Here is a 17,569-nt window from a genome sequence, read left to right on the forward strand (position 1 = left end):
TAACAATAAAATCCGTTTGAATGACAATAAAATCTGATGACTGACTTGTGATTCATCACGTTCGTTGTTCCAATTCAAACAGAGACAGAGACATACCCCTTTCTTCATTCAAAGTGAATACTTAACTATCACCAAAATAGTCTCCCAATTCTCGGAGGACTCAAAAGAGTGTGATGTTGCCATATTCACGAGTAATCCAGATCAAGGGGAAAAGGAGTTTTGTCCGGGACTGTATATGTAATAAATACATTTTAGTATTACAGAATCTGTAAATAAAAACCCATGACCTGAGGTCATTGGCATTAGGAGGGTCCTACGTGACCAATGCAGATCTAGATTACGCTATGCGCTGTCTGCAGTAGCCTGGTTTAAATCGGTTTAGCTATGTCATCGTTTTGCATTACTGGTAACTTTGCACAACAACTTCCATAGGAAGCGGTTGACCTGTTAACCTACGCCGGAAACTTGTAACTTCCGAGCCGGCGGACTACATGTGTTTTTATATGAATCGCTAATGTTTCGCTATCGACGTGATGCTTTAGAAGTTCAGTTCTTTACCAGCGATCAAACATATCGGTCTCCCGACCGAACTGTCTCTCTTATTATGGAGTTACAGAATAAAGTTGTTATACCTTTTTCAACTTATCTGTTTGAATCCTCTCCTTTAGTTTAAGAAGAACCACTCTACTAAGATATCACATAGGAGACGGAAGGAACCAGAAATACTTACGAATGACAGTCGTAAGGAGAAACAAACAGTCTTTCGCAAAAGCGAAGAGACTAAAATTGGTGGCAGCTTTAGACAAAGAATAAGATTAACAAGACCCATATCAGCCGACCGAAGAACTACAATAACCAACTACCACCTACAAAATCAATACTAAACAGAGGAAACGGGATCTTCAATCAACGCAACATTTTATGAAGACGAAGATATGTCCTTCATCGAGAAGAATACAAGCATCAACATCGACATTTGAGTGACTGTTGTCACTTATCTCCGAGAATCAACACCGGACGAGAGCAGCATCGAACATCAACAGAAAGAAGAAAACACATAAAGGAAACACAAAGGAAACAACGCCAATCTTGGACTTCTTCATGCAACGTGAGCCAGAGAGGAGACCGTGACGTCATCACGACTTCCGACGCGAAGACGACAGGAACTGTGACGTCATCCCATGTCAACAATCCTTCAGCATATAATCCTGAGCTAAGTACCATTTTATCTATTCAGGTTTTTTCCTCAGTGAAGTGTTGTTCATCAGGAGTCGATCGTCCAGTATTCTGGGGGTGAGTTGTTCGCCATCTTAATCTTCCTTCATTACAGAATCAATCTTCAACTACGAGTTCTCGCCCGCAGAGTATTTTTTTTTTCTTCTCATTGTTGCTAATCGTTTCATGCAGGAATTCTCCGTATAATATTTTTATCAAATTATCTGTACTTATATGATCTTTTTGTGGGTTTTTCCTATTATTAGCAACACATTTTTATTTTATATTGAATATGCGTTTGCGCAGTGGACGTTCGTATCTGTACAGTGCTAGTGAAACAGTTAGGAATCGTATCAGTCGGAAAAAACACGCGTACAAGAGGAACACCTATAAAACCAAAAATCCAGAAGTAAAACTAACTTGGTTCAGGACACTAATTTTTCCTGTTCAAGGTCCTGGAGGTAAATATCGTTATGGGTTCTTCGAGTTCTACGCGTAAACAAGCTTCTATGGCTCAGCCTAGTGTTGAAGAACGGGAGGTAGTAATTGCCGACCGGTTGAATGAAAATCAGGAAAACTTACGTAACTCCACGTGGGTTACAAGATCCAATATTGCAGTGAATATTTTCATACACTTTATATATTTAATCTGTATGGCAGTCATGTTGCCTGTAGCTTTCGTGCGGTATTGTGTTAAAAAGCTAACGCCTGACAGTACGAAACTAGGTGTGTATAAACAGATAAAAGCACACATGTCTGAATGTACTGACCTTGATCCCCTGCTTACTCAAGCTTTTGCAAAAAATGAGGATAAGCCACAACAAGTAGATGAAGTTAATCATAATCAAACAGCAGGGATGACTTGTTACAATTGCAATAGGCCAGGTCATGTAACGTCAGACTGTCGGACGCATTTTTGTTCAATTCATAACAGTACCACACATTCATATAATCGTTGCTACTCACGAAATCAACGACAGAATCCCAATAACATGCAAACAGTTGCCTACGTAAACAAAAAGGAAGGTCCTCAGTACTATAAAAAGAAACAAGCAAACGGCAATGCTGCACAACAGCAGAAACAAACAAATCGTGCTTCAGGTACCTCTGTTCCTGGGCCATCTAGCCAGAACTTGCAAGGTCAAGCGAATTTTCAAGGTGTGCTAAACAAAGCAAATACCACGTAGTTCGCTCCAAGGGGGGAGAGGGCGATGTTGGGTCATCAATATCAACATCTTTTGTATCAAATAATCAGTTTAATCATTTATCAGATCATTGTGAGGCAATTGATTTTCCTATGAAACACACGGCCGAATCCAAAAAATCTGTGCAGGTTCCCGTAGATTTGCAACAAATTCATGCAGTTATTAGTCAAGTCGAGTTACGACCAACCTTACATGCAGTAAATTTGGACCATAAGTCATTCACTTTGTTCTTTGATTCTGGTAGTCCACGTAATATGGATTTAAGGACTCATCGTTTACTCTTTTCAAACTTCCCTATCGAGAAGTCCGGAATAAGACTCGCAGGCATAGGAAATAATGAATTAAATGTGGTAGGAGTAACTCATGTTCAGTACAAGGTCGGTAAGCGCACGTTTTCCGATACCTTTATCGTTGTACAAAACATTAATATGCATCCCGCAGTAATTATCGGATACCCGTCTATGGGCACTCAAAATATTACCTTAGCACCTGCAAAACACGTCGTGTATATCAAAGGAAAATTGTATAAGTCTTCTAATACCCTAAAATCAGTTTTAGATAATAAAGAGACAGACAGAGTAGTCACTTACATTGAAGAACCAATCACCTGTCTCATGAACCAAGAAATAATACATGCAACCCACAGAACTCTCGCTCGCCCGTAATATCAGCTTGCACGCAAACTCTCGAGCCGAACGTAACTTCGAACATATTAGTGCGTGTAAAGAAAACCTTGCCAGGATCTGAAACGTTAATCCTTTCCGAAACTCTGAAAACACACGGATTATCCGTCACACAAGCCATTTATACAGTCGGCTCACAACAACGTCACATCGAAGTCTGTAATCATTTGAATACCACTTTAGTAATCCACAAAAATCAACATATCTTGGATGCGGAAGTTTATAAACATCGCATTCTTACCGTAGCTGAGATAAATCACGCTCAATCAGTTGCGGATGAATCCCTTTTGCAATCTATAAAGAACAAAATCAATAAGGACATTCAAGAAGAAGAAATTCAGCAGAAATTTTTTGAATCTTTTAACTGAATATCATGATGTTTTTTCCACTACGGATGGAACCTTAGGAAAAACGGATGTCATCGAGCATCAAATAAGGCTCAAGGACAAACAGAAAGTAATCTATGTACCTTCGTACCGACTTCCTATGAAATTTCAGAATGAGATAACAGAGGAAGTAGGTAAAATGCTAAAAGAAGGAGTCATTAGGAAATCAAACCGCCCTTATAATTTTCCGTTAATAGTAGTACCGAAAAAAGATCGAACTTGGCGGATATGCGTCGATTTTCGTCGTTTAAATGAAGAAACAATCCCTGACCGATTCCCAGTACCATGTACTGACGATATCCTATCTCTACTAGGTCAGAACAAATATTTCACCAGCTTGGACCTACTAAAGGCTTTCATCAGCACAGCCAGGGGACATTATGAATTTTTGCGTATGCCTTTTGGTTTACGTTGTGCTCCCATAACTTTTAATAGAATGATAAACATTGTGTTTGGAGACTTGTTAGGAGATATCCTACATGCCTACATGGACGACCTAGTAATCTTTTCCAATACCTTAGAAGAACATCTACGTAAATTAGAGTTAGTGCTACAAAGACTAAGGCAGCATAATTTAAGGGTAAAGATAAGTAAGTGTGAATTTTTTAAAACAGAACTAGTCTATTTAGGTTTCACGGTTTCTAGTGAAGGTCTTAAAGTAGTCCATGATAAGGTATCGGCTATCCGTAACTTTCCGATACCTACTAACATCAAGGGAATACAGCAATTTTTAGGATGTAGCGGATATTATATCATAGCCGCTCCCCTAACCGATCTTATAAAAAAGGGCGTAGATTTCATATGGTCTAAAATTCATCAACAGGCGTTCGATAAATTGAAAGATGAACTGTGTAGTTCTCCTATCTTGAAATTTCCTGACTTCGGTAAGGAATTCTTCATAGCAACAGACGCCTCAGACCTAGGAGTAGGTGGGGTATTGCTTCAACAATATGATAAACAGTTTTTCCCTATAGCTTTTTATTCACGTAAACTGAGACCTTCCGAAAGTAAATATGCAGTAATAGACAAGGAGGGGCTCGCTCTTGTTAATTCACTCGTGCATTTTAAATTTATAATATACGGTTATCCCATCAAGGTTCTCACTGATCATAAGCCCCTAACCGACTTCTTTAAAGGCTTTAGTCACAGCCCTAAGCGAACTCGGTGGCACATGATCATCCAGGACTTTGGCGCGAGGATCGGGTATTTACCTGGGAAAGCAAATATCATTGCTGACGCATTATCACGCAACCCCTCTTCATCTTGTACCGAGCCATTAGCTGAATTAATAGATATCTCAACCTCCACGCCCATTGTTAAAACTATATCTGAACAGGAAGATCTGGGCTGGAGTGCTGAACTATTACAGACGGAACAAAGAAAAGATCCGCAAATAGAAAAAATCATCATTGCGTTAAACGGAAATCCGAAGGAAAAGGAATACATAAAGTATAAGCAGCAGAATTATATCATCAAAGATAATAGTATCCTGTGTAGATCCGTGACGAGGAAAACCCGCAACACACCACAGTTGAATAACAACCAGGTGTGGTACCTATCTCACTCATACCCACTGTCTTAAAATGGTTGCATGAAAATCCACTGCATGGACACCCGGGTTATTCCCTAATGTCACAGAAAGCCAAATCCTTATTTTATTGGCATACGATGCTTACAGACATAAAAAAGCACATAGCAAATTGTCACACTTGTCAAGAATACAAAGGGCACACGAAGACACCTGTCAGCCTAGGGGCTTACCCCGTGCCAAATCAACCCTTTGAAAGAGTACACTTAGATTTATTAACAGGATTTTACGAGTCAGACAGAGGAAATAAGCACCTCCTAGTAATCATAGATGCTTTGACTCGATATACAGAACTAATAGCGCTTAAAACAAAAACTGCAGTCGAGTGCGCTAGAAAGTTTTACGAGTGCTACATTTGTAAACATGGAATTCCACACACCATTATATCAGACTCGGGCGGGGAGTTCAATAATAATTTCCTTAACTCCTTGTGCGAATTCCTTTGCATAAAGAAAATCAATACCATGATCTATCACCCAGAGTCTAATGGGCTAGTGGAAAGGGCAAATCGTAAGGTTTTATAAACATTTAAGGGTCACCTTAGGGGGGGCAGAAACCCCCAACTGGGACATTGCCATACCTGCGGACTAAGCACACTTAATCACTCGTATCATGTGTCTATTAAAATGACACCGCACGAGGTACTGTACGGTATCCCAGCTAGAACACCTTTCCATGTACTAACGCCTACAACTAATTTATCAAATCCTCTAAAGGATGTTATGGATGCAAGCATAAGTCGATATAATATACTTCGTAAGAATCTAGAAGAAGCACAAATAATAATGAAAAGAAATCATGATAAAATAGCTAAGCCAACTAGAACATATGCCGTGGGCGATCAGGTATACATACAAGTATACGTACGTAAAGGTTTAAATTATAAACTGACACCTAAGTTTGAAGGCCCGTTTAACATTTTAGAAATATTAACAGCCAATAGATTTAGGGTTCAAAATGTATCCAAACCCACTGATGTGAGAATAGTTCCATTGGCACATATCAGAATCTAAAGAAAGGTAGATGGAGTGAGGGAAAAAATGGTTGTATTTATGAAACTTGTATAATAATTTATATATATATATATATATATATATATATATATATATATATATATATATATATATATATTAATCATATTTGTATGTAAACCTATTCTTTTACACGAGTTATTACATATATTTTACTCATTGCAGGTTTTCAAAAATGAATCTGTTATTGTTAGGAGTGATAATGTGTGTTCAGACATCTTTGTTGTATGGAAAGAGCGCTAAGACGAAAGAAATAGAATTTAATCATGGCTCGATTATCGAGAGAACAGACGACGTTTTTATAGTGTCAAGTAATATAGCCATAGAAGTGGATATGCAGGCCATATTTTTGCCTGAAGATGACGTCCTTAACTTAAAGAATGACCTGATGAGGTTTGCCGTTTCGCTTAAGGAAATGCACCAACGTAATTTTCATGCTAACTCAGAGATTTTCACTAGCTCAAACCCAAAGCGTCGCGGAAATGTTGTCTTATGACATACAAAATAAAACCGCCGAGGCAGAGGAACTTGCTCGTGACTTGCTGATGTGGTCTGTGCGGCACAATAATCTCGAACGCCGCAACCCGCTTATTCTGGCTGGACTAAACATCTTAGGATCTGTTGCGAATCTAGGCTTAGGAATTACAAATCGCCTTAAGATAAATAATCAAAATAAAAGAATTGAGTTTTTGCAACACAAAACCGAATTAGCTTTGTCTGAACTTCGCAGTCAGTTATCTTCAATCAATCAAATAATGAGTATAGTAAACGAACATTCAAATAATATCGATCAGGTTATGGAAGTTCAACATTTGCTGGCTACGTTAGCTTACTATAGTTCGAAAATAGATCATATCCGTGTGAAAATATCACATTTTATGAGAAATCAAAAGATTATGGTAGAAGCTATTACTTAGCGACAAAGGGTGTGTTTAATCTCCACACCTCATGCCTATTATCTGACGTTAACTTTGGAAAATGGACGGGAGAAACTAGGTTATATTCCTTTATTAGACGCCCATAAAGTAGAGTTCTATTATAGCCATAATATCAGTCAGCGTTGAAAAGTAATAGGATTATGATCACTATACCTTTTGATTCTTCCGATGCTTGGCAATCATACAAAATAGCACCGTTTCCTACTTTCATGACGATAACTCAAGTCCAGTAATATCCAATTTGACGGGGCATGTTCTGATTTCTTCTGATAGGAAATCATTTACAGTCATTAAAGACTTAGATAAACTCACTCACTGTTCAGAAGCCATGAATAATAAAATTTGTACAGCTGACTCTTTTGGATTCATGTGAGTTAGGCATAGTGCTAAACGGCTCTCTCTCTCATACAAGCGAAGGTTGTCTGGGGAAACTTTATCCCTTTTACAGTAATAAATTCAATTACAGAATGAATAATGGTTCCTGGATCCGTTACGACAAAGCCGGTTTCCACGTCGTATGCCCGGATGGGACCACCGCCCATTCCCCAATCTTTGTAGCAGCTGATGGTTGTACGGGGACATCTACAAACTACACCGTCAGAGGGGTCAACACGATAATACGTGAGAAGGCGTATTTTGCGAACTATACTTGGGCGTCTACAATTATCCCATCACTACCTCTCCCATACAACGCGCGGGTGGCTCATCGTTTGACGCAACTGGCTGAGATGAACCACGCGTCACCGACTTATGCAGGTGGAGAAAATCTTCGTTACTACATTCTGCTGGCCGTGTTCAGCGTGACGGCCATATTGGTTATCGCCGTCAACATCTTTGCTTGGCGTAGGCTGAGGCGTACACAGAAGGATCTCCAAGGAAACGTATTGTCACGTCCAGATGACGTACCCGTTAAACTCAAGTCGTTTGAGTTTAGGGCCGCCTGAAACTGGCCATTTCGTTTTGTGCCTAGGGAAATTGTCTGGAATTATGTTGTGTGTGAAAAGCGGTCTGTATGCTGGCAAAAATGTAGGACAAGAAAGACTCACGCCTTTGCATTTGAACAGTTAAAGTATCTCCCGGGCACCTAATAAAATATTATAGCCCAATATTATACATTGGCAAAAATGTAGGACAAGAAAGACTCACGCCTTTGCATTTGAACAGTTAAAGTATCTCCCGGGCACCTAATAAAATATTATAGCCCAATATTATACATTAATATACTCCTAAAGGTATTTTTCGGGCACCTAATAAAATATACCAGCCCTATATATGAATCTGTGCACAATTACACAATTATACTATTATACAATTGTACAATTATATTTACCTATTACAAAGAGTGACAAGTACTCTTTAACAATTATCCATGATCATGTTATAATCTATCAGTAACCACTATTCTTAATCAGGTTACCTATTACCATAATCTATCAGTAACCACTATTCTTAATCAGGTTACCTATTATCATATTAATCATGTATACATGTTAATCTTTTGATTTTTACCTTTTTATTATTTTTGGGTACCTAATCATTATTATTACCAAACATGGATCTAGATTTTCCATGCATTTATCTTTGTTTATGAATATGTCAAAAAGGGTATGTAACAGAACCTTTTTATGCATTTAATCACTTGTTATGTTTATACCTAAACATATGTTACGAGCACGCTCCTAAGAAACAATGTTTAAAGTAACTTTTGTTATTCAAGGCTTGAATGGTAGCTGTCCGAGCCTAATGTAATAAATACATTTTAATATTACAGAATCTGTAAATAAAAACCCATGACCTGAGGTCATTGGCATTAGGAGGGTCCTACGTGACCAATGCAGATCTAGATTACGCTATGCGCTGTCTGCAGTAGCCTGGTTTAAATCTGTTTAGCTATGTCATCGTTTTGCATTACTGGTAACTTTGCACAACAACTCCCATCAGTTCTTTACCAGCGATCAAACATATCGGTCTCCCGACCGAACTGTCTCTCTTATTGTGGAGTTACAGAATAAAGTTGTTATACCTTTTTCAACTTATCTGTTTGAATCCTCTCCTTTAGTTTAAGAAGAACCACTCTACTAAGATATCACATAGGAGACGGAAGGAACCAGAAATACTTACGAATGACAGTCGTAAGGAGAAACAAACAGTCTTTCGCAAAAGCGAAGAGACTAAAATATATACTGCAATATGCAATATGTACAATAATGGTATATAGTATAAGCTCACTCTGAACACAGCATTTGGCAGGTGAGCAGAACTATTTAATGAAATAATAAATTGTTTAAATTCCTTGATACTATTCAAGTCTATTATCACTGAATGTGCAGTTGCAATCAGCAACTCAAAAAGTGGGGAAAAAACACCTAAAAAAATTCTGTGTGTATCAAAAAGAATAAGCAAAGTCAGTAAGATCACAATTTGCAAATCAATAATTTCAGTGAAACAACATATTGAAAAGGATCAATGTGATACTAAAACTCTAGAGCACTAAGAAGAAATTTTCAACTAACATGAACACAGAAAATACTTAATAACTCAAGACATTTCTCTGGAAGAAGGAACAAGATTATTACTGTTACCAAATCACACTATTTCAGGATGGAAAATCTACTCACACTAGTTAAAATATGACCCTGTACTTCTCCAATGGTTTCTCCTGAAGAATTTATAACTGGTATAACTGAACGGCCATTTTCATTTATGACGGGGATTACAGAACGTCCATTTTCATCTGTAAATATCTGAAATAAAATATGAAAAAAATAAGGAACATCATACAAAATGCTTGTTGGTCAACTGGTTTCTAGTTAAGCCCCACTGGTGTAAAGGCATTACCTAAGCAGTATTATCTACAATAATAAATGTTAGCCCCTTTAGAAAATTTGGGGGTTCAAACTTACCTGTGGTAAAACACAAACTGTTTTAGCTTACCATTCATGAATGAAGACATAAAATTCTTATATTCCTTGCTGTAAATTATTTTCATGTGAAATGTTGGCTTTGGTCACAATTTGAAGCCAAATTACTGTGCTTTACTTTAATAACTTTAAAAACGAAAGACAAAAAATATATATATATGTAATCAGAATGATGATGAAGTTTGCCACTAACAGAAATTTACTTTTGTTAAAAAAACAAAAAAAAAACAAAAACAGACCAATGGCTTCTACCAAGAACAAATACTAGAAATTTTCTTTCCAACAGTATACTATACTATATTATAACCAGTTATACCACTTACTGTATATAAAGAAAAAGAAAAGTGCCAAGATTCTCTTGGAGGATGTCTACTGAGAAGCAGAGAAAGCAGAGGAAGTGGGAAAGGAACAGAGCATATCCAGAGGGTGAGGTTGTGAGCCTCACCAAAGCCATGGGGAAGAAAGGCTTCAAACATCAAAATTGGAATTTTTGTTTATTTTTGAAAACTCGATCGAGATTTGGAAGCGTAAAACTCATTTGATTCTCAAAGCAAATTAAAAATTGTGTATTCCATAGACATGCTTCATATGTGTTTATTACATGTCATCAACCATTTATATTTTGACATTAGATTTGTACACTGGGATGATGACTGGAGAATTTTGGACTAATTTAAGATTGGTATTCTATTTTTTCAGCCTTATGTTGCTAGACATCAAAATAGTATTTATTGTAGTTTTTTTTTCCTACAGACTGTCATTTAACATCATAAAAACCTTAGGGTAAATATGTCGCTCGAAATCCAAAACCACAGTGCAATAATTCCATATTCCACAAAATGTTATTGCAGATGAATTTCCTGCCTGCTTACTCATGAAAATTATTGCGTAAATGGGATTTTCATTTCATTAGATTCAATGGTCAACTACAAATACATATTTACCAAGTCACATCAAGTATATTCCACTTACCTGTATTTGCCTATCATTATCCTGAGATCCTCTCTCCTGTAACATTACTGCAGTTGCTGTTGATGGCTGCTCATAGGCAGCCAAAGAGAATCCTTGAATCATATGTGCCTCTCTTTCTGCCATATTTTCTAGATGAGAATTCTCTCCCATTTCTGAATCCTGAAACCAAAATGTACAATAATCATAACACTGCATATGTACAAACTTTTTCTTACACTAAAACATCCAGTAGGGGATGTAAGCCAAATCAACAGACAAAAGAGGTCTAGTCTTTAATATTACCCTGGAAGAAGGGGCAGCCCATTACTAGCTATGTAGAAAATGTCATTAGCTGACAACTTAAACTGCAATAATCAGTCACTATTCATTATCTCTGCACTTTGGACTAAACTCTTGCTGTATAGAGTTCTGCTGAGTAAGTTAGTGTTTCCTACCCTTCCTTTTATTTCATTCAGTTCCTTGAATTTATGTAAATCTGCTCCATCTAAGTACAATTGATATGGTCTGTGTTGGAGGGCTATTGTAAGATTCATTGGGTGCACATACACTTGAATGCTAATCATCTCATGTTCTCTGGTTCAAAGTCTATCAGACAATTAGACTGCTACAGAAATGTCAGTACAAGACAAGTTGCCCATCTGGGTGTGGAAGTGCTAAGAACCTCATTATCTTGATGTTCTATTACCGATGCTATGATATTGCCTTTAGCATTTGCCAAAACTCATATAATGGGTATCTACCTTTTGCAACTCTCAGTAGAAGAATTGACTGAGGAAGCTGGTAAATTAAGTCAACCATATCATATGCAATATGTCACTTGCAGGCATATGCAATATGTCACTTGCAGGAAGTGTTGGGGTACTTGTTTAACAAGACCAATTTCCAATACTGATACATAGATCCAGAGGTCCTTGTGGATTTCACAGTGAACATACACAAAAACCCCAACAAGACTTCCTACCTTTGGAATGTATGGTGTTGCATAACTAACATACTTGCAGCAGCATGGGGCACACATGTCTAGCATGATTTCTTGTAAGCTTAGGATTACAGTTAATTGTTCATGAATGAAGAACCTGAGCTCTCCTTACTCAGCCCTTAGAAACAGGCAGTTCCACTGTATAAGAGAGAAAATATTAATTTACCTTATTTGCTAAGACCCTTTGCTCCCAATCAAATTTTTTTTTTTAAGCTTCACTGAAATTTTTTTTTATGAGAAGGTCCCAATAAACCAGGTTTCAAATTTTTCTTGATTTCCTTACGAGAAAATTGTCAAGGAGAGTAAAGGATCTCAAAGCTGGTTTTAGATGTGTTTAATTCATTCGATGCTTTAGCTGTTTTTTCTCTGAAGACGAAACATATCTAGCAGATGTAGGTATGCTTAGGTTCTTTGTTGATGAAGGGACAGAAAGGGAGCTCTTTCTCTTTTGCAAATAATGGATGGACAGCTAAAATGACCATGCCTTTCTCATGATTGGTGCATCTGACAGCTCTCTAGTAGAGGTATTTTCACCTACATCTAGCACTACATCTAAAGTATATAGTTTTTTATTATTCTGTCAGTTTCAGAATGTCAAGACATCCTTTCACCTTTGCTAGATTTCATACTGGCCATCCTTAAAGCCTTTTGAAAGTTACTAAAAAATTTTATTTCTCTCATTTCCTGCTAAATCCTCTAGGTTGTCTATTATGTTCCTCCATGAATGAAGTGTTATTCAGAATTTTGAAATACCCAGCTGTCTCAAATCTAGGCTTCCATGTCTTTCACTAGAGTCTGGATGGATAATGTCATTTCCTGTTATATTCTCCCCAAGCTCTTGTGCACTCAGATCATATACAGTAACCACCCAACAATCTTTGTTCTTGTATCCAATATGAACATGCTTGTATGGGGGCAGCTCTTTCTGACGTCTGTTTAGTCGAGCTGGGAAACACTAAATTCAAAACAAACTGGTAGCTAGCTGACCCTGCCAATTTCAAAAGTTACCAGGTAATGACAAATATTTCATTTGAAGATATCATATAAATATGGAGCTCTATAAGAGTTATGGAACCGATGAAAAAGATGTGTTGTACTTACAGTCATCCGATTTGTTCAGAAAGATTTCTGTAGAGAATATGGCTACTTCTTTTAATGTCCACATGGGCAAAGGCAAAAACCAGAATATCTGGCCAGTCCTAAAAGTCCTACTGTTTTCTACCACATGTGGTTGGTTTTTAGGTTGATTTTTGCCAAACTAATTTCTAAGTAACTGTGGAATTAATAGAAATTGTATAGAAAAAAACAACTGAAAAGATGAATAACCTAAGGAACTTAAAATTTATTTTCTTGGTCATTAGCAACCTACTACACCCAGTATCTATATTACCTATACATAAAACACAGAGACACATCTAAATACATACCACAGCCTGCAGTGCTGTAAATGTGGTAGCATCAGGGTCATCCTTGTCAGAGAGAATATAGATAATGGGGTGGTCACCATCACCTTCATCAACTGTTGTTCCACCTGGCAAGTACCATGCTTCATCTTCTCTGTGGCTACGTCTATGCTTGTGCAAGTTGGATGCATCTCTAAATGTCTTGGAACATATTGTACAAGTATAAGGCTTCTCACCTGTTGGATAATATAAAATCCTGTAATCAGTGCTTAACTAATATATCAATGAATAAAAATCATAACTTGCAATTATTGTTTATGCAGTTTATAAATCTGATATCTCGGGGCAGAATTTTGAAGAAAAAAAAAAGCCTGAGAGGTACAACAGCCTCCACTTAAAAGGTAAGCAAAATGCACCCGAGATAGGCTGTATTTTTAGGAGTGTTACACTTTAAGAAAGGTGTATCCATCATATCTAAACACATTTCATTATGATACTTTTATGTTATTACATTTTTACATGCAACTTTATGCCATTGGCCAAAAAATATGCATACTACATAATGCCATCTGCAAGTACTATTTAAAAAAAACAAAAAAAACAAGCAGGTAATGTGTCTTGATACAGAGGAGACACGTATATCAGCAAATATACTAATGGAAACTGAGCCAAAGTACACTGGTTTGAAAGAACCAAAAGATATTTTCTTTTCATAAGTAATGTTAACTTCTGTCTCCGATGAGTACAGTATTTAAACATAACTCATGAAACGAAAAAAAAAATATATATATATATATACAGCATACACTCAGGCATCAAAATAAGTGAAATGGACAAAATGTACCCATTAAGCCTGATGTATCAAATGGAAAAACATTTTGACAGATAAAGAAATCATCCATACAAATCATCATCATCATTGAAGATTTTACATCAAGTTTTTCCCTTTGGGGGTAAGACATACAATGAATTACTCTCTCCCTCTACTCCCATTGTCCTATGCATTTTCTGAACCCAAATCTAGTCTACATCTTCATCTGTCCCTTTCTCTATGATTTCCCAAGCCTTGCCAAAGTTATTCATGCATACTGCTTTCTGATTAACTGTTCCTCATACCTCACATCACATGTTCTAACCATCTCAGTTTTGGAGATCTAGTTCTATTTTTCAGTCGCAATCTTTCTGTCACTTCTTTATATGATATAATCTTGCTATCACACTTTGGTGAAGAGTCTTAACTATGAAATTCCAGTGACACCAGTGATATAGTGCAAGTTTCATTCCTTTAGATTCATATGAAAATTTTGACATTGGGTAGCCTCAATCCTAGTCCAGTGTTGGAGGATGGTTAAGCTCAATACTAGAGCCCTTCGAATAGTACAAAATGGACCAGTCATACAGTATATTTTACAAAGATAGGATAGAAATTAGATAATGGACAGGGCCCACTTACCAGTGTGCATACGAAGATGCTTCCTAAGGGTGTACTGTTCACTGAAACCTTTATTACACACAGCACAAATGTAAGGCTTTTCTCCACGGTGCTTTCTTTCATGAGCTCGGCAAGTTTCTCGATTCAGGAATCCCTTGCCACAGTATGAACAAGTGAAAGGTCTGTCTCCTGAATGACGACGCATGTGTAACTTGAACTGTTGAAAAAATATTTATAACCATTAATGTATAAAATCTTATACTAAACACTACAAAAGTATAAAAACCTAAATGCATCTTAAAAACCCACTCTAAACGGTAATAAATATGGGATTTATCATATTTGCTATCTGAGTTGCCACTGTTATTATCATTTCAGTATCCTTACTGTCCACATTACTAACATTTCAATTATTTCTTAAAACAAAACGCTCATTATAATCTGGTTGGAAACACAAATTCATTATAGGCACTGATTTTTTTTTTATGTGAACTGTTCAGTTATGAGTGACTTCCAAAGTTCCTAGGCTATAGTATACATAATGTAATTAACATTTAATTATGTACAACATAGAGATGAACTGGAGAAGGTTGTGCCACATTCCCTAACAGCCTTGTGGAGAAATAATATAGAGGAGTAGAACTAATCCTATTTCCTCAAAGGATTATTACTTATTTATAAGCTTTCAAGATTTGTGTGATGTTGATAATGTTCAGCATGGAATTCCATGATCTGAGTTTTTTGCTAGTCTGGTAACCGTCACACCATACAAGCTTCATTACTGGAACTTTATCATTTGTTGGGATATTTTTTATAGTTCTGCTATCTGACCACTGAACCAAAACAATTCTCTGGAATGTTAAAATAATAAAAAAAAATCATATCCTGTAGATTCATGAAAACAACTGATAAGCTTGGCCTTCAAAAAACATCAGAATACAATACACAGAACATTACCTGTGATGATGTTGTAAATTTTTTTCCACAGTTGTCACAGCAGAAAGGCTTTTCTCCTGTGTGAATTCTGATATGTTCTTGAAGATTTCCATTTTGTGTAAACCTCTTAGCACAAAATTTACATTTGAATGGTTTCTCACCTAAAAAATAAATATTAATAAAAAAGTTAGTATAATGTAACTTTAAGGGCCTCTGCACAGAAAACATAAAATAATCTTTTCATATTCTGATATATTTAAAATAATACCATACATTAAACTTATTATAAATAGTTAAACTTTTTTCATACACCAGATTTGTTAGACACAATATACAAGTGTTTCTGAATCTTAGCCACTCCATTACTGTATGTGAAATCTCATCACATTTTGTATAATCAAAAAACACAAAATTGAGCTTACCATAAAAAAGTTAAATTTCTTTTGTCTTAATACTACCTGATATCCATGTAATCCTTATTAATTAGTGGGTATTCATGAACCCTAGACATACCACTCCTGTTTATAAAGAAAATTATCATAACCATCTGGTTGGCTGGTAGCACAACACACACACCTACATGAGTCATGGGTTCCAGACTAGTAAGAATATTACTCCTCATGTGGTCTAGATTATGATTGCAAGAAACAAAAAGGGTTTTGGAGTAGGACCATAATTACAATGATAGGTTTTCATTCAATTTGTTTAACTTACAAGCCTATTATCTACATTAGCCCAAATCACAATTCAAGAACTGATTAAACTACAGAAATAGCCGTTTGGCTACAAGGCTGACTGACAGCCCACGACCTTGACATTAGCAAAGAAACCAAAGGTCATTAAGAGTTGAAAAACCATACATGTAGGAAAATTAAGAGATCTGTAATAGCAGGACACTACAATAGAGTACCTAAAATGTAACAGAACACTGTACAGTAGTCACAAAATGCATTGTTTGAACATTTCTGACAGCTTTCGACTCAAAAGGTGTCAACTACGAAAGAGCTTATGACACAATCAAGGAACAATGGCCCACCTGCCTGAAGTTTAAGCAGTGCTGAAAGATCCAAGAGGCAAAGTCTGGCTTAAGTGTGCACCATCCCCCTGGATATGCCAACTCCCATAAAAGTCACAAAAGACTACCATGTCTGAGATTATCCAAGGAAAAGAAGCCAGAATCTTTTTTAGAAAGAAGAGTGCACAAACATCCGACTACAATACAGGCAGACCAAGGTTATCGGCAGACTCAGTCAACCCTTAATGGACAGACTGACTGACCCTCGGGAGTGGTAATAACAGATAGCAGGTTTGGGGTGGTGGACGGATTGATCCTGTGGATAATATTACACACCATCGATTTGGAAAGAATCAGGCAGGAAAGAGGTGCTAATACCTTTACCGGCCATAAATTCACTATTGGCAACTTTTACACTATCTAAAATCACAAATGGCATCTCAGGACTTCAGTTCTGCTTGACTTGAGGGGAGAATGTTCTGTCTCTTTCTCACATGAGGTCTTTTTGCAAATTTGCTTGTAAATGTACCAAGGGGCTGCTGCTGGTTTTTGTTCTTGTCTTTTACGAAAGTATGTCAGTTGTAAATGTAATTTTACAAAGAAAAGTGCAAAGAAATATTAGAAAAAACATGTAAAAGTAAAAAAAAGTTACTGAATCTTCGTTCTCGGTAAATATACGAAAATATTTTTCAACAAATATGCTAAGAATTTGTTAATGCTTTTATTTCTCATCTGTTTTGATACTGAGTAAGCAGTAATTATAATTTTGCAAAATAAAATACACATTATTTATTAGAAAAAACATACATAAGTTAGTAAAATTTACGATTGTCTTGTGAAAAAAAAAGGCCCCACAAGGGGTTGT

General features: G+C 36.6%; 1 protein-coding gene across 2 annotated transcripts in view; it reads right to left on the reverse strand.

Moving 5' to 3' along the window:
• Nucleotides 1–17,569, reverse strand: part of LOC135203115 (zinc finger and SCAN domain-containing protein 2-like) — a 157,302-nt gene that overhangs the window by 9,584 nt on the left and 130,149 nt on the right. For both annotated transcript variants that reach the window (XM_064232748.1, XM_064232749.1), the window contains exons 14-18: nt 15,711–15,850; nt 14,775–14,970; nt 13,346–13,557; nt 10,940–11,098; nt 9,665–9,790 (exon numbers count right to left, since the gene is read on the reverse strand). In XM_064232748.1, the coding sequence (XP_064088818.1) occupies nt 9,665–9,790; nt 10,940–11,098; nt 13,346–13,557; nt 14,775–14,970; nt 15,711–15,850 (833 nt within the window). The remainder of the gene's footprint in view (nt 1–9,664; nt 9,791–10,939; nt 11,099–13,345; nt 13,558–14,774; nt 14,971–15,710; nt 15,851–17,569) is intronic.

This window comes from Macrobrachium nipponense, chromosome 33, assembly GCF_015104395.2.
Source record: "Macrobrachium nipponense isolate FS-2020 chromosome 33, ASM1510439v2, whole genome shotgun sequence".
Classification (NCBI taxonomy): domain Eukaryota; kingdom Metazoa; phylum Arthropoda; class Malacostraca; order Decapoda; family Palaemonidae; genus Macrobrachium; species Macrobrachium nipponense.